The 26193-nt window shown below is 49.3% G+C and overlaps 3 protein-coding genes across 6 annotated transcripts; 2 read left to right on the plus strand and 1 right to left on the minus strand.

Annotated features, from left to right (window-relative positions):
• Positions 1-9173: 9173 nt before the first annotated feature.
• On the plus strand, positions 9174-10788 carry Rnase13 (ribonuclease A family member 13 (inactive)). Its single transcript, XM_017798022.2, is given in 4 exon segments — positions 9174-9300; positions 9549-9731; positions 9734-9800; positions 9802-10788. Coding segments are annotated over 3 exon segments (720 nt in total). The 5' UTR covers positions 9174-9300; positions 9549-9556; the 3' UTR covers positions 10280-10788.
• Positions 10789-11500: 712 nt separating this feature from the next.
• Positions 11501-17292, minus strand: Tppp2 (tubulin polymerization promoting protein family member 2). Its single transcript, XM_029563312.1, is given in 6 exon segments — positions 11501-11773; positions 12752-12778; positions 12780-12906; positions 13105-13294; positions 14077-17028; positions 17227-17292. Coding segments are annotated over 4 exon segments (516 nt in total). The 5' UTR covers positions 13278-13294; positions 14077-17028; positions 17227-17292; the 3' UTR covers positions 11501-11584.
• A 230-nt stretch (positions 17293-17522) lies between these two features.
• Positions 17523-25885, plus strand: Ndrg2 (NDRG family member 2). Of its 4 annotated transcripts, none has more exons than XM_008832540.3 (16): positions 18164-18259; positions 19816-19896; positions 20213-20254; positions 20572-20677; positions 20908-21028; positions 21211-21273; positions 22249-22309; positions 22526-22612; positions 22772-22828; positions 22989-23092; positions 23600-23644; positions 23915-23966; positions 24193-24240; positions 24477-24512; positions 24662-24713; positions 24904-25885. In XM_008832540.3, the coding sequence occupies exons 2-16, from the start codon at positions 19822-19824 to the stop codon at positions 25068-25070; spliced, it is 1116 nt and encodes a 371-aa protein (XP_008830762.1). In that variant the 5' UTR covers positions 18164-18259; positions 19816-19821; the 3' UTR covers positions 25071-25885. The 4 variants fall into 4 exon arrangements, with proteins under 4 accessions (XP_008830764.1, XP_008830762.1, XP_008830765.1 ...); XM_008832541.2 differs by having other exon boundaries at positions 18182-18259; positions 19769-19896; XM_008832542.3 differs by lacking the exons at positions 18164-18259; positions 20213-20254 and adding an exon at positions 17523-17662.
• The last annotated feature ends 308 nt before the right edge of the window (positions 25886-26193 follow it).

The following is a 26193-nucleotide window of genomic DNA, read 5'->3' on the forward strand; positions in this document are numbered from 1 at the left end:
AAAGATCTCCATTTCATTTTAAAATATGCTGTTTCCACATTTTTAATGCTACTAACACTTAGATGTTTGCACATGTGTCTTTAATCTCTATGTATCTGATGATTACTAGTCACAGTTGGTTACACTCAGATCCTTAGTACCTGAGTATAAATATAAAGTCATCAGGTAGATTACACTGGTAGTGTTCATCACCTCTACTATTTAACATGAAGTAAATTTTTATGCTTCCTCCTCAAATATGTCTTTTTTAAAATTTGTTGATTTTTTGTGTATATCATACAGAATATCCCACACAGTCTTATTCATGTATATACCCACTTCCCAAATGGAACCCTCCCATACCCTCCCCCCTCCCACACACTGGAGCCCATATACTCTGTAGTCCCTGTTACTCTCTACTGTGTTGTCAGCGCCCCCAGCCATTCTCCAGTGCTTGTCCGAGCCTATCTAGAGATCCTTGCTTTAGGAAGATCAGCTGTTCCTCTCTAGCAGCAATCAGTTGTCAACATTCCTTTAGATAAGATTGGGGTCTGCTAATCATTTTCTCAGTTCTATGCTGGGTTACTCTCTGGGAGTCTTTGGGGCCACCCTGGCCAACAACTCAAAGGAAAATATCTCCTGTCTGGCATTGTTTCTTGTTATGTAGCCTTTTGCTATGCATATGGACTCTTAAAAATTATATTGACCCCATTAATCTTTGGTTATACTTTCCTTTTGGGTGTTTAAGACCCTACAGTCGGCCCAGATAAATCAATTTATTTTTACTCTTAAGGTCATTTGAGGATCTGCTCCTCGGGGGTCACATAGGCTTGGGAGGAGCCTCTGGCTCCATTTTCTTTTACCAGTTCCATCTATGTGAAGACAAGTCAAACATCCTGCTAGACCATGGATGGCTTCGCTTGGAAGCATGGAGGAAATGTTTCCTCTGTGTTGACTATCCTCTTTATAGACTGGACACTGGTTCAGGTCCATCTGGTGGGGTCTCCACGGCCTCCTTGCTCAAGAGGACAGGTGACTCACCACAGTTACAGGACATTTTGAGAGATGCTCATAGCCTCCTGGAACTTAGTCAACCTAGGAGGGCAAGAAGCAAAAACTGTCCTTTATGTCCCTCTGACCAAATTAGTATAGGCTTCAAAGTATGGCTGTTAAACATCCAAGAAGGTTAGTTCCACCAGTCTGGTACTTTTAATTACCGTATACCATGTAGATAGAGCTTGGGCAAAGACCAAACACTCTCAGATAAACCTTGCCTAGACATATATTACATTCTTTGATCTGGTTGTATGTATAATTTGTCAGTAGGTTTTCAGACTAATATGGTTCCCCCTGGTAGCTAGCAAGGCATTGTTAATCTCTCACATTGTCTAACCCTTCCACCATTGTTTCCCCATTTAAGGTGCCCCATTTTTCCCATTCCTCCCTCAATAATACCCTTCTCCTATGGTCCCACCTCTCTTGAGTTCCTTCTTTCCCTTTAGCAGGGATATAATTTTTAGTAGGCACAGCTGTGGGCAAAAATGGGCTTTGGCGAGAAAAGTAGTGCTGGAGATGGACAGCACCACTAGATGGCACTAGAGCATCGAAGACAAGTCCACACAAGCCTCTAGCATAGCTGGTGTATCCTCAGTGATGCCAGGCTGTGAAGACAGCTCACATCTTCCTTAAGGTACCTGAACTTCTGTATAGAGTATTATTATGTCCTACTACTACTGTAGACACACACACACACACACACACACACACACACACACACACACACACACAGCCATGTTTTGTTTGTACATTTACTTTGTGTGAGAGAAAGAGGGAGAGAGAGGAGAGAGACAGAGAGAGATAGAGACAGAGAAAGAGAGTTGAGGTCAGAGGACAGGAGTCAGCTCTTCTGCCTGCCATATGGGGCTTGGGCATCAAACTCAGGTTGTCAGGATTGATGGCAGGCAACCTTTATCCACTGAGCCCCTCTCACCAGCCCCAGAATCCGTTTCAAAGAAAGTTGTGTGGGCTGAAGAGATGGCTCAGAGGTTAAGAGAACTGTATGCTCTTGTAGAGAACCCAGGTTCGATTCCCAGCACTCACATGGTAGCTAACAACCATCAGTAACCCAGGTCCAGGGGATTTGATGCCCTCTTCTTATCTCTGTGGGCATTTCATGACATTTGTACACCTACCTACATGCAGGCAATTCACTACTACACATAAAAATAATTTTAAAAAATTTAAATATATATAATTAAAGTAGATTGTGGATCAAAGTCATATCAGCTTGGGCCAGTTCAGCTCCTGGAAGTACAGGCTAGGGCTGGGGGAGGGGGCAGAACACTGTAAGCTCATTTGAATTCTTAGCCCAGAGTCCTTTGCAGTTCCCATTTTGTGAAAGTGAGATGCTTCCAAACCATGATCTGAAATGCCCTGCGCTCTGTGTTTTCCCCTCATTGCAATTATCCTAGTTTGCTCTTTGACTTAATTATGCTGGGATCTCCAGAAGGCTGCCTTCATACCAGGTGCAAATGAAACAAAGCTCCACTGTCTCAGGTCAAAGGAAACTGGAGTAAGTTTCAAGTTTGCATATGAAAACTGAAGTAGAGAAGTTGAAACCTTCAGCTTGAAACCTGCAGGTTTGCTTTGCCCCAGTTATTTGGATTCGATTTTAGTTGCCTACACTATATAGCCTGCAAGATCCGCTTCATTTTGCACTTGGATAATTTTGCCATTTTATGTTCACTGAGTTCAGAGGAAAGAGGACAAAGCTAGGAGGAGGAGTCAGGCATTTTTGTGACTGTGGGTTTGGAGCTATCTTGTGGAGCCTGCTGGGCCCAGCAGAGGGTATACAACGAAAGATAATGATTCCCCCCTCTCACAGAATCTATCAATAGCCAAGAGTCAAAGCTAGGATCCTTGTATGTGGACCAACACGTGGTGTTTGTCTTTTGGGACCTGGGATAACTCACTCATGTGTGTGTGTGTGTGTGTGAAGTTGAGTGGTGGTGTGAGAATCCCAGCAGTGCCAGGTGGATCTTTGCCCGTGTTCCCAGCACCACAACAGCTGCGGCTTCCTCTGCCTGCAGTGGGAGGGACAAGAGGGAGAGGAGAGGTGAGTCGGGATTGGTGCCTACCCTTCAGAGCCAGCCCCTCTCTCTCTCTTCCTGAGTTCCACACAGCCTCTGGATTCCAGTGGAAAGCCCATGAGAGTGTTCCCTCTAAGCAGGAGCTGATCCAAGTTCTGTTAGCCTAATGTTGTCAGCCTTGGATAAACAGGGTGATGGGCTCATTTCTGTGTTTGAGGAAAGTGAAGCGCGCTGTAAACTGGGGTCAGCTGTGGGACTCAAGTCAGGTCTCTGAATGCCCGTGGCCTTTCCTGGGACAGCTGTGGGTTTGGAGGAGGCAGCCCTGAACAAAGGCTGGAATCCTTGGCTCCTAGAGCTTTAGACAAGCCAGAGCATGTAAGAGAGGAGCCTGGTCTTGGGGTGAGGGGTTTTAGCAGGTTGCTCTGTCATGAGCCTTTGCCAGGTCCCCCTCCTCATATCCAGAGTAACCTCCTCAGCCCATACTCAGACCTATCTCCATCTGGCAAACCTGCCTTTCTAATGTCATAGCTGATGTTTTCTCCTCCCGCTCAGTGCTCCAGCCACACCAGACTGGTTTTCTCCCTTTTCTCAAACATACTGTTCATAACCCTCTTTAGCTTCACTTAACTTCTACCACCCATGTAGTCCAGGCTGGCCTTGAACTTGTTGTGTAACTAAGGCTGGCCATCCTCATGCTTCCACCGCCCTCATGCTGGGATCACAGGTGATGCCTCTGCACCTTGTGCTCAGGTCAAATTTAGAACTTTGTTCATTCTAGGTGAGCATTCTGCAAACTCCGCTCCATCCAGCCTGCTGAGATGTCTTTCTCATCTCTGAAGTCTAGAATTCCTGACGCATTTGCTATCTTTATAAAATATGATTTTCTGATTGGAGTCATTGGTTATTTCTTCATACGTATTTGTTGTTCTCCAATATAGACCATCGATTCTCAGAAGTCTGTAAACATCTGTTAACAGCACTTACTTTCTACCTTCCACAGGACATAGCGGAATACCCTGAATGTTATAAGTTGTGGTAGTGCACAACTGTAGTCCTGGCACGCAGGAGGCTGAAGCAGAGGATCGTGAGTTTGAGGCCAGTCTGGGCTACATAGTGGGACTATACCTTAAAGAAAAGTAGCTGGAGAGATGGCTCAGTGGTTAAAAATACTGGTTGTGTTAGCACCCACATGGCAGCTAACAACTGTTGGTGGCCAGGGGATCCAACAGCCTCTTCTGACCTCTGCGGGCCCGACACAGGTGCACTTACCTACATGCAGGCAATACAAGCATACACATAAAATAGAAATAATAAAATTTTTTTTAAAAGCTATGGATCCGTGATTCTACCTTTTTGGCTACAAGGCATATACTTCAATTCTGGGTTCACCACCAACAGAGCTTGTCAGCAGTGAGCAGTGCTGGACACTGACTCCAAGACAGGGTCTTGTATGTCCTAGTCAAGTGCTGCACCACCAATTGTAACCCAGCTTTTTACCAACTCATGTAAATATATAAGAATAAGTCTGCTCTTGTTAGGAAATCTGATTATTAGTTGACTAGGACTTCTCAATCTCCGCATTATTTACGTGTTGGTCTGGATAATTCTTTGATGTGGGGGTTTTCCTGTGCAATATTGTGTGTTTAGCAACACCCCTGGCCTCATGCCAGTAGAAGCTCCCAGTTAGGACAACCAAAAACATCCCTAGACGTTACCAGATTGCTTCTAGTTGAGAACCACTAATTAAACAATCTTTATCTCTTCTGAAACTTGGTGTATGCTGAGAGTAATTCTTATATATATATATATGAAGTTCAATGTATGATTTAACAATCCCACACATCCCAGGATTTAGGAGCACACAGAACCACAGTGATGTCATCAGGATGTATGAAGCAATTCTAGGGGTCAGCACTGCTAGGTAAGATTTTAGAGACCATATCACCAAGACTGCAGTTGTCAACCAAAGGTCCATCACTTGTCCCCACTCAGCAATTTTCTGGACTCTGTGAGCATACCTTTGTGACAAATTTTTTCAAATATTTTATTATTTTAATTTTATGTGTATTAGCGGATTGCCTGAATGTAGGTGCACCTGTGTTGTGCACTGGCAATGGAGGTAAGAAGAGGGTGTCAGATCCCCTGGAACTGGAGTTATGGACGGATATTAGCTACCACATTGGTGCTAGGAACTGAACCTGGGTTCTCCACAAGAGCAGTCAGTGCTCTTAACTGCTGAACCATCTCTCCAGCCCCAGTGAGTTGTTATTTTAAAGATTTAAATTTTGGGGTGGCTGGAGAGATGGCTCAGTGGAACTTACTGCTCTTCCAGAGCACCTGAGGTCAGTTCCCAGCATCCACATGGTGGCTAAAACCTGTCCATAACTCCAGTTCCAGGGGATCTGATGCCCTCCTCTGGCCTCTGTGAGCACTACTGGGCTTGCAAGTAATGCATGCAGGCAAAACACTCATACACATAAAATTAAAACAAATAAAATCTTAGCCGGCATGATGGTACACGCCTTTAATCCCAGCACTCAGGAAGCAGAATCAGATGGATCTCTGTGTGAGAGAGGCCAGTCTGGTCTACATAGTGAGTTCTGGCCACCTGGGGCTATAGGGAGATCCTGTCTCAAAAAAACAAAATACACAAATACATAAAAGAAAAAGAAAAACAATGCATCTTTTAGAAATATTTGAACTTTATATTATTCATGCGTGTGCATGTCTGTGTGTGCGCCACATGCATAATGGTACCGGAAGAGAAGAAGGCATCAGCTCTCTTGGAGCCACAGGTACAACGGCTTACAAGCTGCCCAGTGTGAATGCTGGGAACTGACCTCGGGTCCTCTGGAAGAGCAGAGTGCTTCAAAACACTGAGCCATCTCTCTAGGCCCCTGAGTTATTTTTTTAAATTATCATTTATTTGGGGGTATCTCATAGACCCTCCCAAGCAATACTGGCTCTTGCCATCCCTCTTGGTTACCCACCAGAACCTGGTTGTAAGACTTCGTTGCTGCATAGTTGGGTCACAGGACATGGAGAAAGCAAGCTGGTACTGACCTGGAAGGTTCTTCCCTGCTGGCTAGTTTCCATAGTGCTGGAAAGTGCTATACGGACTGCTGGGGAAGAAAAGTCATCAACAGTCTTACCCAGCTGTGACTCCTGCAAGCTCAAAAATTATCAGCCTGGGCCCTGGAGAGTTGGCTCAGTGATTAAGAGCACTGGTTGCTCTAGCAGAGGACCTGATAAAAATGGCTGTGCATAGTGGTACTCACCTTTAGTCCCAGCACACGGAAGGCAGAGGCAAGCAGGTCTCTGTGAGATCAAGACTAGCCTGGTCTACTTAGAAAGTTCGAGCTGGGGCTGCAGGGAGAACCTGTCTCAAATAGACAAAAAAGACCCTAGGATTCATGTGTCCAGTTATCCTTTTATATACTGTTTAAAGAATAACAGGCACTTTTGTACTTGTCTTTTATCTTTTTACAGCTTTATAAAATAAGGAAGGTATTATCTCACAGAAGAGGAAATAGCCCAATATTAACTGCTTCTTCTTCAATGTGAAGTTCCGCAAGTTTCTGGGATCTTGTGTGCACAGGTGAGGTGGTTGGTGGAAGGACTGCAGAGTGGTGATGGGGGTGAGGAATGAAAGAAGAAAGGAATACAAAGTACAAAGCTCCCTTCTGTTCTGAGGGCGGCTGCAGCCTTGAGGGACTAGGGAAGGGGTATCATGATTGAAGCCGGTGTCCCAGACATTGTGGGATTGAAGCCAGTATCTCAGAGTACAGATGGATCAGCCAGGCTGTAAACTACAGCCTGAAAATTAGAGCCACCTGCCCGTGTAGGCCTGTGTGGGCTTTGTCCTCACTTGCCTGGATGCACACAGTCATCTGAGGAGGTCTTCTAAGCAGACCTCTGAAATGAGACCTCAGGACTGTCTTCATGAGCTAGCTCTGGAGTGAATGGGGCAGGAAGGTAAGGGGGAATGTCAGTGGAATTCCAATAGAGGAGACAGCACGGGGACGTGGGGTGGGCTAACAGGTGGGAAACTGGCCAGTGTGCAGATCACTGCTTGCAAACATGGGCAAAGGCAAGATCATGAAAAGTCTTATGTCCTGTGAGATGTTGACTGGATTATACACAGTAAGAAACATGAAGCTTTGCAAAGGCTACTAAATGAAAGGGGACTACGTTTTCACTCAAGTAGTATGAAAGACATTGAGACTTATTGGAGTTGAAGAGTGTGTGGTGTCCAGGCAAGAAGATGGCCCAAGCAAAGGAAGAAGTAGTCATGGAAGGGACAGATCTGGGAAAAGTTGTAGATGAGATTCTCAGGGCTATATGACTGAGTCCTCACCGTATGCCAGGCACTAGGCGAAAGCCCTTGATTTACATCATAATGAATCCTAATTCTACCATGAAGTATAAGTACTGTCCTCATGAACAGATGAAGACACAGAAGTGAATGGTAGCTCAGTAAACTCCAAGTGATGACACACATCATATAACTGAGCTAGGACTCAGTTCTTGGTCTGTTTTTCTCAAAAACCATCACCTTCCCTCCTGACTCCTGGTTGTTAATCAGAGAGATAGAAGAGTCAGGATCACAGAAAATGGAGGAAGCTAACTGTCAACTTGACAGACTCTGAAATCATCTGGGAGATGGGTCTCGGCATGCCTGTGGGGGATGATCTTGATTGTAGGAATTGAAGTGGGAAGACTCACTCACTGGGTGGCAGCATTCCCTGGGTGGGATCCTGGACTGTATGAGAGGAAGCAAGTTGAGTGGCCATGCATGGTCCTCACGCCTTGCTTCCTGATTGTGAATGTGATGTGACCAGCTGCTTCAAGCATGTACTGCCTTGACTTCCTACTTTGATGGACTATCCTTGAACTGAGAGCCAGAATAAATCCATAAGTTGCTCTAATCCAAGTTTTTTCCCAGTGATGGGAACATAAACTAAGACAACGATACAAGAGGATACTCAAGTTGTGAGGAGAATGGATTTAGTTTTGGACTCTAGTTACTGGCACCAGAAAGAGTGGGTCCAGAGGAGGGTTCAAATGAGAGACAACAGAGAAAATACCAACTCTCTTCTAGCCCAACTCTTTCATCCCGAGTTCCACAGTGAGCCTTGGAGCACCTTTCTGATACCCTCTTCTGCTACTGAAGGTCAAAATGTTCTCCTAAGAGTAAGTGAAAGGAGCTGGGAGGGGTGATAAATACCTATGATAGTAAGACCCTGTCACAAACAGAAAAAAGCCTAAAAATGTGCAAATGTGGGCAACACCTGCAGGAAGACAAAGGGAGTATGGTCTAAGTGGAGGACTCACGCTGACAAGGTCCTGGTTGACTCTGATGAAGGCCCAGATATTTGATAAAAACTGACTTGGGAGCCCAGCACTTTCCCCAGCAGGACAAACTACCACAGACCAACCAATTGTAAAGATCTAATCAGGTCAGGTGGTTCACATCCTCTCAAGTCAACCTGCCAAGCGTGAGGCTTCAGAGTCAGTGTATAGAGATTTCTAGCAGTGCTCTGAACTGACAGGAACTAAGTCACAGGTGAGGGGTGTTGGTGGGATAGCCTGGGGACTGATGAGGACTATGGGGAGTCCTTGGGGAGGTTCTTTATCCTCAGCCTGTAACTTTGGTGGGAGGTACCTATGTTCAAGGCCCCCTGGGCTTGTGATGAGACACTGGTGAACCGTTGGTTTTCTGAGGGTCAAGAGTAAGAAGCACTTTGTTCTTCAGAAGCAAGACAGTTCTTTCCTTCCCACCTTTCTCAGAATAGAGCACATACGAGCAGAGAAAACATCAGAGAAAGCCCCCGACCTCAGAGCATGCTGGTCAGAAGGTTGGGACTAAGTGTTCTAGAGATACTAGAGAGGAAACCAGACAGCAATGGCTCTTTCCTCCTACCCATCCAACCCCCTCAGCACAGGGGCTTCTCAAACACAGGGACACTCCCTCCTCCCAGACTGGTCTTTCACCCAGGAACCTTATTTAGCCCCATCCCATTCTAGGCTGTCCTTGGCCTTGGGCAAGAAGCAGCCCTGCTGCCTATGCACCTAGCTGTCTTCAGCTTCTTCCTGTAGAACTGTGTGACTTGCCACGGCAGCCTGTCTCCTGTTCCTTCTGTGTTTATCAGGAAGGGTGCCAGGAACCAGGGAGACCTCAGAAGCATCTCTCACCCCAGGACCTGATTCTGTGTTGTAGCCCAAGGACCCGGTGAGACTGAGACATGGTGATGAACAGGGGAGAGGAGTTGGCTATAGATGGCTGATCAGAGGGAGGCCTTGGGCAAGTGCCTTTTCTCTCTCTGGAGGGTCAGGATTTCTGTTGGATGATCTTCGAGGTACCGGCAGCTCTTCGGGGGTCAGCAAGGGCCATAGGGAAGGGCAGAGAAGCTGGAGGCTCTGGGAAGCGTGGAAAGCCCCTCTAGATCTAATCTGCTTCTACTCACCTTAACTCTACAGCGGGAGGAATGGCACCGGCTGTGGTCCGGCTCTTGTTCCTCCAGCTCGTTCTAAGGCCAAGTCTGGTGATGGGCAGCAGGATGCAGACCGCCATCAAGAACTTTCGCACCTTATATATCGACTATCCCAGGGTTCACTATCCAAAGGGTTTCCATGGCTACTGTAATGGCCTTATGGCCTACGTGCGGGGAAACTGCAAGACTGGCACTGCCCTAAGGTCCATTATGTAGTCCATGCCCCTTGGGAAGACATCTATGTACTGCAAGTACAGTGAGAACTTCTGTGAGAATTACAATGAATACTGCACTCTCACTGAGAGCTCCTGCCCTCTCACAGTCTGTACCTTGGGCGCTCAACAGCCAGCACCCAGCTGCAGCTAAAATACCCTGACCAACCACAGGCTCCACCTCTACCTCTTACAAGCCTCTACAGGCCATCCCAAGGCCACTTCCCAAACCCCAAGTCTTGCAGCAAGTCTTCCTGACTTCTCACTCAGGCAGAGCTCATCCTTCAGGCTCTTACAGCCTTCTCATGACCCCACCACCATCTTCCCTCTCCCAGGGACAGGAAAACCCACCCAAGATGCTGACTGTGTCCAGCTGGCGGTGCTTGTCCATCCACTGGGCCAGATTCTGACTTCTGGATGGGCCCAGGACCCCAGCTCATGCCATGGTAACTGGCCTCCTGCTCAGGTATCTCTCCCTGCCCCCACTGTCGCTCTCAGCCTTTGAGCCTCCATGGCTCCCATTTCCCTTAGAACTCCTGCCACTCTGCAGCCATAGAAACCTCCCTAGGACCCTTAGGCCCGCTTTGCCTCACTTCCCCACGTTCCTCCTCACCCCAGCCTCCAGCCTGCTCTTCTCTGTGAAGTGACATTTCCCTTTCATATGTAGCCTGTACTTGTCTCCTGCCTTCTACCACAGAGCCTAGCGCTGCTTCTTTGTGTTACTCCGCACAGCCATTAGTTGTCCTATTTTCCCTTATTCAAACATTCTCCATCTACCTCTCACCTTGGCCCCCTGGGATCTCAAATGATCTTTTCTCCTCTGTTCCTCCCAAGGACCCTGAATCCTTTTCCTTATATCTCTTCCCAACATTTCCCAGACTCCAGAGTCTGCTGCTCAGGTGGCAGCAGATGAGGCAGACCCAGTTCTCCTCATGGAAAGTTCACAAACCACTGGGGGAAACTGGGCAAAAGGTTCAAGAGACCTCTCTGTGCCGATTTTTGTAATTTCTTGTGAATATGTGTGATTTCAACATAAAAAGTTAAAAACTCAATTATGATTTCGTTCTGTTTCCTGCTCTTGGAGTCCTGGTGACCACCCACCTCTGCAGTCAGAATTACTCTGATTTATTCTGAATTACTCTCAGCAGTCAGAAATGACTTCTTTTCTGTGGGCCCTGTGATGGAAGTGGGGCAGGTGAAACCTGGCTCTGGGCTGGGTGCTACAAATGGATTCTCCATTCTCTAGAATAGATTTCAAAAAGGTGTTGGGTTTCCCTGCCTGGTTTCTGCTTCTCTCCCAGCAAGTTTGGACTGCAACAGATGAGGACGGTGAGAGGTACATAAAAGGTCTAGTAGCTGATGTCTGCGCCATGGACGTCAAAATCAAGAGCTACTGCTTCCTTTTGGGAGGGAGGAGGGATGGATGCCATGCTGTGTGAACACACTAAGCCAATACTTCTGCTTCTACTCCTTGTTTAACTCTTTTTTTCTTTTTTTGTGAATTTTATACAACATAGTTTTATCGTATTTAAACTCTTCCCATAAATGGTCTCTTATCTCCAAATCTATTCCTCAGTCCTACACTTAGAGGCAGTTAACAAGGAGAACTCAAATCTTTGTAGGCACAAGGGTGCAAGGCTGTAAACCTTGACTCCTTGGGCTTTCTTCCCCCCAACTACCAATGGGCCAACCTGTCCAGCATCCTTATGAGACCAAGCACACTAGCTGCTGCAACACGGATATTTATTGTTTCTGACTCCCCGCTATTAAAAGCACAGGATCAGGGGACTAGAGGCCAAGATGGGGCCCTCTACTTGCTGTTCTTCTTATCATAGGTGCCAGCACCCTTGTAGCCGCTCACATAGCCTGAGTTGTCTGTGGTTTCTTCTCGTCCTTTGATGCCCTTGCCTTTGCCACTCTTGTCAAAGCGCTCCTTGTGGGCGCCAGTGTACTTGCTGGTATCCGTCAGACGGTCGACTCCACCCACTGTTGTTGCTTTCTGCAAACAGAGGATGAGTTCGAGCCTTCCTCCCCTGCACTGTTACAGCTCTTCCCCACAGACGGTCTTAGAGCTTAGAACGCATGCTTAGAGCTCTTGCTCTGCCTCTGGCACAGAGAAGCTTCCTCAGAGCCAAGAAGCAGCTGTGGGCAGGAACTCTGGCAGAGCCATCCACTCATGAGACAGAGGGAATCTTCTCTAGGAGTATATGATATGTGGGAAAGGACAGTGGACTTTCTGTCTCCAGAGGAGTTATTTTGACCTAGGATGCTGCCAGAAGGCTGCAGTTCCAAGCCTTAGACACAATGTGTAGAGTGGAAAACACTGTTTATGCAGAGGGAACAATTAGAAAGAGGCAGAAGGCCCAAGATTAAACATTAAGTGTAGGTGGATGACTGGGGACCAGGTACCAAGTCCTCCAATGTTAACCTATCTCCAATGCCACCAAAGACTTAGATACCAGGCTCGGAAACCAGAGACCCAGGAAGGAGTTGAAATTCTACTACTAAAATGGTTATGCTTTCGCTAGGGGTGAGCTGGGCACCCCAAACTGCTCTGCACCTTGGATAGGTTGCTTTCTGTCTGCAGGCCATAGTTCTCTTAACCTTTACAATGATAACATGGTTTCTAAAGTCTGTTCTAGTAGCACAAGGCACTGCCAGCTGTCTACCCTCATCTTCTAAGTTATACTGCCGACAGGATCTGGGACGTGGAGGACAGGAAGGGAAACTGGAGCAGTGGGGACTTAGGAAGTAGGGTCATGCCCTTGAGATGCAGAATGTTATCACTGAGGCAGGTGTGGTGACACACAGCTGCAATCCTAGCACTCAGGAGGCTGAAGCATGAGGATCCCTAGTTCAAAGCTACTATAGGTCACATAGTTCATTTCAGGACAGTGAGCTAAGAGAAGAAAATCCTGTTTTAGGACAAAAAGAAAACAAAAGAAACAGAAACACAAAAATGAAGAATCCCACTCACAGTAACGCCAGGGGTGGCTGGGTCCTTTGCCTTCCATGAGTTTATAAACGTTCTCCAAAGCCTCATCTGGATTGTTTCCCTTGAACCGCTTTTGGCCAAGTTCTTTCACAGCTTCTTGGAACTGTAGAAATGTGATGGTTCTGGCGTTCTTGGCCCTGGGCAGTCAGAAGGAAACCCAGTAACTGTGGAATTCTCCCAAGGTCTACTTTCCCTTAGGCAGGCATGGCTTCTGTTCTCCTATCAGTGAATGTCTTGACGACAGGAAATAGAACAGTGCCAGGCACCTGCCCAGTGTTCCCTAGAAATCTTCCACACAAGAACCCTGCCACGGCCAACCACATCTGGCTCCTTACTTCACTTTGCTGAACACAATGTCAACATCTGTGGAGGTCACTGTCTTGCCATCCATGATGTCACAGTCTTTACAGAGTTTGGAAAAGTTCTTGTTGTTCAGTTCTGTGCCACTGCTGGATGAGTCTCCGAATACAGCAAATCGATGGAATGTTCTCTCTGCTTCTGAGGCCATGGTAAACCGAGGGGCGCCTCAGGAGGGAGGGAGGATAGGAAGAGAAGGTTGAAGAGTAAGGTGGGTGATAATGTTAAAAAATCAGCATCAGGAGCAATGTCCCTCTTCCCTGCACTCGTCTCCCATCTTCCCCTCCCATCGGACTGCCGCAGCCTGAGTCTCCCCTCCCCAGTACTGTGGGCACTACTGTCAAGCCCGCATGCCCGTGTACTGAATAGTCCCCCTTCCCCACCACTTTCAAGTACTAGGGTGCCTAGCTGGTGTCTGCCCCTTCCCAGCCTTTGTCTGCAGGTGTGTGCAGCTGTGTGGCAGCCAGGAAATGTGGCCACACGGAGTCAAAAGGGTGGAGGCTAAAGCAGAGAAGGAACACTACGATGTCATAGTGCTGTGTGACATCACTTCTGGCTCCAGCTATGCCCTTGACAGGAGGGAGGGGCTTTGGGTCTCTCTAGTTCCTGTCTCCTCTTCTGACATCAGAAGCAGAGGGAATGGTCTGCTGATCTGTTGTCCTGGGAGAGTTCTCAGCAGTGAAATGCACTGAGATGAACGTCTCCAAGTTGTGCAAAGACTGTGGCATCATGGATGGCAAGACAGTGACTGTGCACTGAGCACGGTGCCAGCCTTCTGGCATCTTCAGATGGTCAAGCTCCTCTGTCACTTCAGTTTACCACTCCTGTGGGTCCCGGTAAAGCTGTGGTACACTCCACCCATAAACAGCTGATAGGCGAGAACCCAGGGAAGGGTCTTACTCAGTTCAGGCTGCTATCACAAAGCAGAACAACAGAAATTTATGACTCACAATTCTGGCCTTTAGGAAGCACCAGGAGTTGTGGTGTTTTGTGAGGCTTCTTTCCAATCCACAGGTGACACTTTCTTACTGTCCCCTCACATGGTGGGACAGAGGGGCACACGGGTTCCCTTGAGCCTTTTAAGTGCCTTTTATAAAGGCATTAATCTTCTTCCTGAAGTCTTATCCTCATATCTTCAAGGAACATCAAGACTCCCCTAAAGCCCTACTTCCTAAATTATCTTCAAGTAGGGAGATAGGATTTTTACATGTAAATTTTGGGGTGACCCAATGGCCAGAGCATTTGGAATTAATGAGAACAGACTGGCTTGAGCGGAAGACCGCCCTCCTGTCTCATCTCCAGGTCTGAGTTTACTGACCTGAATGGAGAATCCTGTTGCTTTTGGCAAACTGACTTCAGCAGGAATGTTAAGAACTTCCAGTACTGGACTCAGTAGGGGAAAAGTGGGGATCTTGGGATATAACAGATCTGGTGGGCCAAAGTAAAATGTCTGATGATAATTCTCAAACTCTGAAAATCTTCCAGATGAGTCTCTGTGCAGTGAAAAAGTATTCTGGACAAAAGCCCTGTAAGATAAGGGAACTTCAGGGACCCTAAAACGGAGCAGCTAGATTGGTCCCTGGCGTGTCCCTCCTACCTAATCCCTCATTCCTATAAACAGCTTGGAATCTTGTAAGTCCACCTCTTTCCATTCCTGTACTTTCATCCTTATTTAAGTCTTTTCAACTCTGCATCTCTACTGCTATCTGGGCTTCTGACTGACCACTGTTCTAAGTTCTACTCCACAACCCATCTCTACTACCCTCTCCCCAGTAATATTCACACAACAGGATTTTCTGTTCATTAGTCCTGCTCAAGATCATATGACAGCCGGGTACAGTGACACATGCCTGTAAGGAAGGACTCTGGAGGATGAAGTAGGAAGATCAAGAGTTCCAGGCCAGCCTCAGGCACATAGCCAGTGTGAGGACAGCCTGGGGTACCTGAAACTCAAAATACAAAACGAACCAAAACAAATGTGCTACAACTCAAGAATAGTCTGCGGCTCTTCACTGTCAAAGCTTTTTGTTTAGCATTGAAAGGCCTATACAACTTGCCCAAAATCTATCTTACCCAACATTACCTACATCAACACTGTTCCTAGTTGGGGCCCTAATGGCCTAATAGTTATACACTCAAGGCTACCCAGTAGAGGAAAGAGATTAGTCCCTGGTGGTGCATGAATCTAGTGGGGATTTGAACCTAGGTGTCTGTTTATTAACTGGGTGGCCATGGGCAAGTCTGTAAACATTTCTGAGTTGCAGTTTCCACATCTGTAACTGTTAAGGACAATAATACCCTTTGGTATTTGGGGATAACACATTCCCTTGCACATAATACCAAGTCTTAAAGTCTTCAAAGGAGCTTGCACATTCCTGCCTATACTTCCCTCCTGCTCTCTGCTGAATAGAATGCCCTTCTGTAGTTGGACTTCCTATCTGAGTGGCTCACCCTAGAAACACACCCCTTTCCTCCTCTGAATTATAGTAACACAACGGCTCTTAGCCTGTGGGCTCCAGCTGCCTGGGGTGAGATTTTCTGATTCTTTCCAGGCACCCTTAAATCTTTAAGCACACAGGAGATTGTGAATAGTAAATATTATGCCTTGCAAGTACAAGTATCGCTACATATACAGATGTGATTATCAGAACAGTATACAAAATTATTGGAAGCATTGCTGAATTTCCAGTTCATATCTTCTCTATTAAGAGAAACTGAAACCATTCTACAGAAATGGAAAGCTTTTCTTTCTCACTGGAAAAAAGTGGGGGAAAATACAAGACTTATTCTATACAATGATCTTATAGATTATTTTCTCTAATGCTTTCTATTTATATCCTTTCTCAACTACTAAATCTAAAACTTTTAGAGAAACTGTGGCCAAACTTCACGCTTCTTTGAATGTCATCTACCCACTGGCTTGGGCACAGCAGGTACGTGAAGCTGTTGCTTAGTTAAAGGCATAGTTTGAAACTGCTTCTGGCCCAGATGAAGGAGGTTACTGTCCCTGTTGGGACACTTGCACTCAGGCCTGGACGGGCTTGCCTGTTGGAAAAGAGCCTGTAAAGCAGATGCTGCCTTACTTACAGCAGCTGAGAGACCCTCAGGTCTAGGAAGTAAACAGAGCAGAGCTCAGTGGAAATTTCCCATCTCCCTGCCCTCCCCAAACCCCTGTGTAGGCCCCTTATCAGGTTCCCCCTGAGTCATCCTGACCTAGAGACTAATTTAGATGCTGTAACCTCCCTCTCTCCCTCCCCCACTCCAAGTAAGACTACTTTAGACTTGAGAGAAGCCTGCAGGGGAAAGTTCTCTTTCTCCTAGCGTCCCATTAGGGCAACTGAGACCTCTCTATCCTAGGCTTCAGTGGCTATGATCTTAATTCCACCGGGCTTTTTGACCAGGAGAATTTTAAACCTACTTCCAGATATGAAGGGCCAGGCAGGAAGCTAGAGTGCCTGACTTGTGTGCCAGTTTCCAGGGCAATATTTATGAAAACAGAGTAAAAAAGAACACGAAAACTTGGGGGACCTTTGTGGGACACGGGAGCTCTTTAGATTGGGCTTGTTTGTTGAAGGCTGAGTTTTAGCCTACCCAGGTCTCCTAGCCTAGGGTCCCCTCCTCCTCCCTCTGGGCCTCTCCTTTCCAACAGACCTGCCAAGTGGGGATAAAAGGGCCATTGATGTTCCTTGGATTGGGGGGAGGGGTTGCGGGTGGTGAGGGTGGTTCCCAAGCAGGGGGCGGGGAGCAATTTGGTGGTCCTGGGGTGGGGAGCAGTCTGTGCTGGTGTTGCAGTTGGCAGCTTGAGTCCCATTGGCCATTGTTTTTGACTGGCAGGGCGCCCAGCCCCCGAAATGGCAACTCAGGAACCAGGCTGCAGGGGGATGGTGGGGTAGGGCTGGGAGCTGGGGTGTGAGAACAGGGGTGGGGGTGGGAGGGGAGGAGGTAAAAGAAATTCAATCTGGTTTCCTTTCGCCTGAGACAGCTTCCAATTCTCATAGCCACATCTACTATTTCATTCCAGCTGGTCTTCCTCTAGAGAGCACGAAGAGTGTGCATCTCAGACCTGTATCTTGTTTGCGAGTCTAGGATGGAAAACCCACCGAGGCACAGAGTCGGGTCCAGGAGACAGCAGTCCAGGAGACATCACCGCTGGGGAATTGGCACTCAGCCCTTCGGAGCTGATCTCCCCCTCCTTTTCGGGGCTGGACTGGGCGGGGTTAGCGCCGAAGCCACAGGGTCTCTTGGGTCTCAGCCCAGGACACAGTGTCCTCCCCAAATCCCCACACCACCTCAGCTGGGCTAACTCCGCCTCCGCGCCTGTTTACCCAGGAGTCTGAGCCCTTGGGGGTCCCCAGCTCCTCCTCTGCGCACCCCCCCTTGGGGCCTTGACCTGGGAGTCCCCGTTGGCCATCCTCTTTCCCCTCCTTCGATCACCCTCTATTTATAGCGGCCCCCAGCCTTTCCTAACCCCCCTTCCTTGTTGTCTAACTTCTCACCGAGCGGCGGGAGAGCGGGCGTAGGAAAGCTGCAGAGGAGGTACCAGGACCCGCGCGCTCTGAGACCGAATTCCTGCGCCCCGGATGCCCGGTCCCTGGAGGCGCGGGCACAGCCGCCCCACCCAGCCCGGGGACCCGGGTGTCAGCGGGGGCTCTCGCCCGTCTCCTCCTCCCTTAACCCCGCTCTCGCTTCCGGGCCGGTGGGCTGGTGCCGCTGAACTCGTGAAGGGCCTCAGTCTCCCCTTCTCTGCGCCCCCACCACTGATCCCGGGTGACGAAGGGAACCAGAAGTGAGACTGGCCGAAGCCAGGTCACGATCGGCGCGACTACTGAGGCGTGCGTGGGGGGACCCCTTAGCCCTAGAAGGGGGTCCCCACGCACAGCCCACGTCGCGCCGCTTGCGGGTGGTGTGGGGAGCGGGGAGAGCCTGGGAGCATCCGGCAGCTGGCTTCCTAAGGCCCCGCTCCCGGGGCAGCCTGAGCCCTGGGCGGGGTACAGGGGCGTGCCTACGGGGGTCTGGGGCGGAGCTGCCCGGAGCTGCCCGTGGGCGGGCCGGGGGCGGGTCTGTGGGGAGCCGGAGCCGGGGCGGGCCCGAGTCAAAGGCGAGTGAAGGTGGAAGCGTCCGCGGTGGCAGCAGGTAGGGGGAGGGGCGGGCGGGGCGGCGGGGCCTGGCAAGCACCGGCGGGGCGGTGGGCTGATGGATCCCGGAGCCGGAGCTGCGGGCTCCAGGGAAGGGGCCCACGCAAGGGGCGCTCGGCGGCTGCACAAAGGCGGAGGCTCTGCGAAGTGCAGGGCGTGTTTGGGGTGTTGCGCGAGATCGTGTCCAGGATCTGGGGTGCTGCGCATCGGCGGTGCAAGGGCGCTCTGGCCCCACGCAGACGGGCAGCTCAGGACTCCCAGGGCCCGGCCCGGCCAGCCACAAATCCTCCCTATCCCTTCCGGGCTGGCACTTGCGTTTGCAGGCGGTCGGGCGAGGCGGGAGATGGTGGGGCCTCCCTACCCCCTCCCCTTTCTTCACCCGCAGGACCTATACCGAGGCTCTTTGCAGGAGAGAAACGAAGGCACAAGGCTTGTTTATGTGTAAATGGTGGAGGGACACGCCGTGCTTGCTACTCACCTGTCAACTAACAGCTGTCAAAACTGAGTAGTAACTGACTGGGCTAAGGTCACTGGTAGTGGCTGTAGGGTTAGAATCCAGCGGTTCTCACACCGTCATGCTGGTCCTCCTTTTCAGCACACCTTCCCTCCAAACCTCCACCCCAGCTTCGTGTTTCCCTGCAGGCCCCTCAACCTGTATTGATTAAAGCCCAGAGAGGACATGTTCTCTGGACTCAGAGATTAGGGAGGGTTAGTGACCCCAGGAGTCTGGATCTTGGCTGTGGCGTTCTGACCGTAAAAGATCCAAGTGTGTCTTGCATGTCATTCACCTTGTTTCTGTGTTTTCCCAGACCCCAGAGTCAGGAGGAAGAACCCTGACCTCTAGGCTCACTGCATCCAACCAATAGGAGCCCAGTAAACTGACCCCACCTACCCCCAGGGTGCATGCTCTCCCTTTGCAAGTCTACACCCCTGCTCTGCGGCTCTCTAGCCCCTCCAGTGTCGAATGTATGCTCATTTATTTGCAGTTGGGAGGGAGTCTTGAGTCTTAGGAGAGAGACCTCGGTTGGGTTGGATATTCACGCCTCTCTGTTGCATACTCCAGTTGATCATTGCCTTGTTTTTAGCCCCTTGAGCTGCTGACATTGGGGCTTTAGTCGAAGGTCATAGTCAATTGTGAACTGTCGCTATCCTATCCTTTGGTCCCTTTAGAGTACACAGTCAGTGAGCCACAATGTGGAGTGTGGGGTGTCCCCTAAATATAGCCCAAGAAACTGGAGCCGCACTGGTACTCCACCCTGGTATTTCCATCCAGGATAGGAGAGGGAGGGGCGTCTGGAGATGTGGGTGTTGAGGGGCAACAGTGGGTTAAAAGTCTGAAGAGCTGTGGTGTTCTGATTCCTCGTTTGCTGTCCCTCCTCCTAGTTGCCCTGGAAGTGGGGAAACGGGGACAGGAAAGGCCTTCTGTGTGTCCTGGGGTCTTCAGCTCATGGGTCGCTCTACACCCTGCATGGTCCTGGACTGAGTATAAGCCAGGTGTGTTTGACAGGGTGTGAGTGGAGCAGCCTCCCACGCTCAGTTTCCTTGACCTGCCAGGCCACCATGGCAGAGCTGCAGGAGGTGCAGATCACGGAGGAGAAGCCACTGCTGCCAGGACAGACACCTGAGACAGCCAAGGTTACTGGAGACCCTCTGACTTCCCTACCAGAATCCCATACACTGAGCATCCCCTTGCTGCGCAGCTTCCCACGCCCATGGCTCTCATTCTAACGCACATCCCTCCTCTCTCCACCTCTTCCCATCTCTTGTCCTAGACACTGCGAAAGGGAGCTTAGACCTTGTCTTGTCACTACACTAACCCTCATCCTCTCTTTGTCTTTGGTCTCTGTTGGTCTCTCTCTACCTCCCTCCCTCCCTGTGTCTGTCTCTCCATCTGTGACTCTGTGGCTGTGTGTATCTGTCTGTGTGTGTGTGTGTGTGTGTCTCTCTTCAGGAGGCTGAGTTAGCTGCCCAAATCCTTCTGGACCAGGGACAGGTAACTGTGGGGACTGTCCCGGGTCAGGGGAGGGGGCAATGAGGTGTTCTTCTCTCCCCCAGTATTGAGAGGACCCCATCCTTGCTTCCTGTGCCTCTCCTATCTCTTTCCCTTTTCTCTCCTCAGAGTTCCTTGGTGCTCTCTAGTCTTTCATTCCTTTGCACCCTCGAACCCAGTTCCGCCATCTTATTTTCCTGAATTCTCATTGACCCTATTTAACTCGCTTTTCTCTTTGCCCTCACCCCCTTTTTCCCTCTTGTCCCCTGTTCAAAACTCTCAGCATATTTCCTCCCTGATGGCAACCTGTTTTCCTACAGACTCACTCTGTGGAGACGCCTTATGGCTCCGTCACTTTCACTGTCTACGGCACCCCCAAACCCAAACGCCCAGCAATATTCACTTACCACGACGTGGGACTCAACTGTAAGAACTTCATTTCTTCTCCCATTTCTTTCTGGAAAGAGGCTGGAGGGCCAGAGGGGAAAACCTGGAGGGAAGGGGGAGAGTTAGTATGGTCAGACAGAGAGCTCAGTGGCATCCCAAAGAGAAGCTCTTGTCTAGTTTAACTGGCATCAAAGCCAGAGGGTGGGTTCTGACACGAGAATCCTCTTTTCCCTCTGATTTTGTTGTTGGGTGATGTGGGTTCTCTTTAGATAAATCTTGCTTCCAGCCGCTGTTTCAATTTGGGGATATGCAAGAAATCATTCAGAACTTCGTGCGGGTTCACGTGGATGCCCCTGGAATGGAAGAGGGGGCTCCTGTGTTCCCTTTGGGGTGAGGATTAGTTCTTTACCTCTTCACAGGGAAGGTGTGTATGGGGCGGGCAGAGTGAACCAGGGAGGAAGAACGGGAAGGTAGGCTGTGAAGACTCTGGCAGGGGATATGGGGGGTGGTACCCTGAGACAGGAAGGTGTGGGTATGGGTGAGCAACTTCTTTAACATCTTCTCTTCTCCAGATACCAGTACCCATCTCTGGACCAGCTTGCAGACATGATTCCTTGCATCCTACAGTACTTAAAGTGAGGGGCCTCAGGATTCTTCCAAACCAGAGCTTTCTTTCCAGCCCAAGGAAGCCCTTAGAATGTGACCACCATGGTGCTTGGGCTAATTTTGGTCTCTGGTCTCAATATACCCTTCCTCTCGCATGCTTTCACCTTGATTGTTAGGAGCAAGGGCAGTGGGCTTGGAATATTGTCTAGAATGATCAGAGTGTCTACTGCTGAATAGGAGAAAGAGAAAGGAAGGATTTGAACTTGGCCCTGTCTCAGGTTGAGGAGAGGCTTCTCTGATCCTGATGTTAGGGAGGAAGAGGTAGAAGGTGAGCTCATCCTTGAGGAACAAGATAGACCTGTCTTGCTCTCCCACTCCCGTCCTCCATAAGCACATCTGGTGCACTCAGAGCCAGGTGTGTAAGACAGAGTGGGAGAAGGGAGAGACAGCCACAGGCTCCTGTAGGATGCAGGGGGAGATACAGACTGCTGGGTTCTGTTCTGGGCCTAGATTTTCCTGGGTATCATGGCTGTCAGCCCCTCTGGTTTACTCCCTTGCCTGCTTCCCCACTTCTTCCAATTCAGTAAAATTGCATCTGTTTTCACATCTTGCTTTAAGTTCCAGTCTTCCTGTTCCTCAGGTAAAACCAGGAAACAGAACAAGTTGAACTAGCTTCTGAGAGTTGACAGTGCTCTTCTTGGAAGTGGTGGGTGAGGGAGCTGTGCTTATAGGAAGTATCTGATTGTTAGGCTGATGGATGTTTCCTTTCAATACACTAGTTCTCCAAGAGGGAGCTGAGGATAGATTTCAGGGATCTACACTGACTATGACTACTAGTGCCAACATTTGACTTCGTGGTACCTTTTTTACATTCCCCTGAAGGAAGGTCCTGGGTTGTCCTCTTTTATGGCTATGGCCTCAGGAAAGATGGTGAGGAATTTGACAAGACTGGGCTGTGACAGATTTTGACAGCCAGAGGTCATGACATGTTTTCTCTTTTACAGTTTCTCTACGATAATTGGAGTTGGTGTTGGTGCTGGAGCCTACATTCTCTCACGATATGCTGTAAGAAGCAAAAAGTACTAGGTGGGGAAGAAGAGGGTCCCCATGGATAGAATATTGCAGGCATGGAGACTCATGTCTGTAATTCCAGCATTTGGGGAGCAAGTAGGGAGCAGGATGGAGGGTCAGGTCCCATAGGAGCCCCACACTGGGTGCATCTCAGTGGGGAGAGGATGAGGATATTCAGTTTCTGATCTCCTTCCATCTGCTACCTCTTAGCTTACCCACCCGGACACAGTTGAAGGTCTTGTTCTCATCAATATTGATCCCAATGCCAAGGGCTGGATGGATTGGGCGGCCCACAAGGTTTGGAAGGCCTGTGTTCTGATATCTAGGGTGTATGACACTACCCATGTAACTGAATGGACTCCGACTTTCAAGGAGGGTGTGGTGGGGCATGAAAACGAGGCTGGGTCTCTTTGCCCCGTAATATCCTGAACTTGCTCACCCGCCCTTTTCTCATAGTTAACAGGCCTCACCTCTTCCATTCCGGAAATGATCCTTGGACATCTTTTCAGCCAGGTAGGTAGTTGTGGAAGGCGGCAGGAGTACAGGGGACCAGCAAGGGTGACTTCCTTAGTTGGGATGGGGTCAGGGGAGTGAAGATGGCTTGACTCTTTTTTTTCAATGACTGTTCACTTCTCTTTCCAACCCTAGTATACCTCTTTCTTCTGTCTTTCAGGAAGAGCTTTCGGGAAGTTCTGAGTTGATACAAAAATACAGAAATATCATCACACATGCACCCAACCTGGAGAACATTGAACTGTACTGGAACAGCTACAACAAGTGAGTGGGTTGTGTGAGCACATGAAGAGTCTGGAAGAGGTAACTGGGCCCTGAGAGAGGCACCAGGAGAGAGCAGTGTGGGAAGGGTACAGAGTGCGGCTTTAGCAGGAAAGTTGTGAGGTGATGACCCTTTCTTTTGTTTATTTCCCTCGGAATTTCGAATTCCCAGGAGTAAGACGTCTCCTTGTTCCTGTGTCCTTCCTCTCCCTTAGCTGCCCTCTGACCAGGGATCTAGGGCACAAATGATTATAGATGCTGTGCTTTTGGGATCTGCTACCTTCTATGGCTGCCTTGTTTTCCAGTGCTGGGGATTGAGCTCAGGACCTTGTCGATGCTAGGCAAGTGCTCCACCACCAAGCTACAACCTCGGCTCCCAGTGTTCTGATCACCAACAGCTGACCATAAAGAAGGGAGATAGCTTCCTAATTGGGGTGGGGGTCGGCGTAGCTTATACCTGGATGGATAGCACGGCCTACCTAAAACAACTCTTCTTTGAACCTTCTCCAGCCGCCGAGATCTGAACTTCGAGCGTGGTGGTGAGGTCACCCTCAAGTAAGACCTTGGAAGATATGGCTTTGTTCTCTCCCTAGACCTTCCCTTGGGTCCTGTTCCTTTAGTCTTCATAGAAAGCTTACCTGTCCCCTTTTATCCTGTGCTATGTAGCAAGCTGCCTCCTTTTGGGTCTTCCCGCTTTGATCCTCTCGTTTGGTCAGCAGGGGAAGGAAGACTGGTTCTTTGGAGCCAGATATTTTTCTAGTTGCTCTTCTGGGAAGTGGTGGGTGAAGGAGTGTCAGTGTTCACTGTCTGACCCTGTGCCTCTAGGTGCCCCGTGATGCTGGTGGTAGGAGACCAAGCACCTCATGAAGATGCAGTGGTCAGTGGTGAATTTTGGGGTGATGAGGGAAGCTTGGGATCAGAAGTGTTTCTTACTAAGGGGTAAACCGGGACAGGGAGATCAACTTTAGGACTTTGATTCCTGATGAAACGTAATTGGGTAGGGGGCTGACAGAGGAAGGACAAGGACCAGTATCCCTTGGAGGGAAGGGGCCGTGGAGAGGGTGACCTAATACTTCATTCACTCAGCCCCCTACCTACTCTAGGTGGAATGCAACTCAAAGCTGGACCCCACGCAGACCTCTTTCCTCAAGGTCAGTAGTCCTCCTCCAGGCCTAACCTGCCTTCCAGCCTGCTGTCCAGGGCCATAGATCCTCTCTAAAGTCAGTTTCTAAGCCTTGTGGGTTCGTCATGAGAGCTAGTGGAAGGAATGAATGCAAAAATGTGGTGGTGGGGATGGCTGCTAGGAAAGAGAGCCCTCTCCACCTCTGCATGGATCGTCTGATATATATGTGTATCATTTTTTTCCGGGCGGCTCTCTCTGGAACAGATGGCTGACTCTGGAGGTCAGCCACAGCTTACACAGGTTGGTACCCTGCAGACCTTGGGATGGGGAAATGGGATAGCATATCAGTGACACTGAGTTTTGCCCTTTATCACTGCTGTGGCCTTGGGCTCCTGGGGCATCTAACCTTATTTTACTGACTCCCCCCTTTCCTTGTAATATGCCCACAGCCAGGCAAGCTGACTGAGGCTTTCAAATACTTCCTGCAAGGCATGGGCTACAGTGAGTATTGGGACAAAGGCTCTATGAAGACAGGGCAAAGATGGGCGTCCTGAGGGTAGACCCACCTTAAGTTGATGCTTGGTTTCCCCAGCTGTCAAGTCAAGCCCACTGACCCCCTGACCTAGGCATCCACTTAGAGCTGCCAACGCTCTTCCTCACTCTTCTGACGGCCTGCTTTTCATTTGTACAGTGGCCTCATCCTGCATGACTCGCCTATCCCGGTCCCGTACAGCATCTCTGACCAGTTCAGCATCCATTGATGGCAACCGGTCCCGCTCCCGCACCCTGTCACAGAGCAGCGAGTCTGGGACTCTCCCTTCCGGACCCCCGGGGCACACCATGGAAGTCTCCTGTTGAACGACCCTTATTGCCCTGTCATGGAACCCAGCCCTGGCCTTCCACAGATCTAACCCGGGAGTTGCATCAGGGCATTGGGACAGAGTAAGCAAGGAAAATGGGAAGATCATGCAGGGAGATGACCTTGATCTTTGATTGCTACCCTAACCTTGACCTAATATAACCTGTGATTTCCCCCCAGCTCCTGGGAGAGATGTTCTAATATCTCTTAGAGACCCAGGCCCGCTAAACTATCCCCTCTCCTGTTTTGGCATTGAGAAGGCATGTGTCCTCTCTCCCTGATCTAGGTGTCTGTAGCTGAGGGATAATAGGGTGTTGTAGATGTCATGGGGCCTCCATCACTCCCTCCTTATCCCATATTTGCAAAAATGGGAGAGTTGGGCTTGGAGCTCTAGTCCCCAAAGCTGATAATGGCTTTTCCTTGACTCTTCAGGCCTCTGAAGGGAATGGGCCTAAATGAATGTGTATCAGGAGGAGGCTGATAGGTGTGTCAGTGATCCTTAGGATGTGATAGAAGCATCCAACATGTAAAAAGGAAGTTTGAATGGGAGACAGTGGGCAATGATGGATGGATTGGAGCTGGGGCAGTAGGAAGGGGCCTGGGGCCATTTGGCTGCACTAACTTTGATAGCTGTCAGTGTGCATCTAGAGTGGGATGAGGGAGGGAGCTTGGGTCAGGCTGTTTGGGGCTTGGCATAAGGGTGGGAGGGGCCACCTCAGGCTCTGGCCATACTGTTGTGTAGAGGGTAGCCTCCTGTCTCCCACAACTTCTGCTGTGACAATAAACTATAGAGGAATCTGAGCACCATTATTAATCTTGGTCTGATGTGCCTGTGTCCTGTCCCCTCTGCTGTCCTCTCCTTGTTCCTCTTAAGTGTATAAGCTGGGAGATGGTTTATGTAGCAGAAATACTCGACCACACAGGAACTGGCTCTGGATCCAGGAGAATGGTATCACTCTCTCTATTAATAGTAATTTTAAGCTTGGGAGAGAGGACCCATATAGATCTTAGAAGACATCCTTGCCATTTGTGTGTCCTTGAGAAAGGCTATAGGATTTAGAGATGCCACCAAGATCATGATCACTGAGAAAGCTGACTGAAACATTGCCCAAAAGATACCTT

Source organism: Nannospalax galili, unplaced genomic scaffold (assembly GCF_000622305.1).
Source record: "Nannospalax galili isolate Female #2095 unplaced genomic scaffold, S.galili_v1.0 scaffold196, whole genome shotgun sequence".
Classification (NCBI taxonomy): Eukaryota; Metazoa; Chordata; class Mammalia; order Rodentia; family Spalacidae; genus Nannospalax; species Nannospalax galili.

What these genes read in the sequence shown, in the direction of transcription:
- Ndrg2 (XM_008832540.3), top strand. Translation starts at nt 19,822, where the DNA reads ATGGCAGAGCTGCAGGAGGTGCAGATCACGGAGGAGAAGCCACTGCTG. An exon ending in TGCATCCTACAGTACTTAAA is followed by an intron (nt 21,274 to 22,248) that starts GTGAGGGGCCTC and finishes TCTCTTTTACAG; the next exon opens with TTTCTCTACGATAATTGGAG. An exon ending in CCTGCAAGGCATGGGCTACA is followed by an intron (nt 24,714 to 24,903) that starts GTGAGTATTGGG and finishes TCATTTGTACAG; the next exon opens with TGGCCTCATCCTGCATGACT.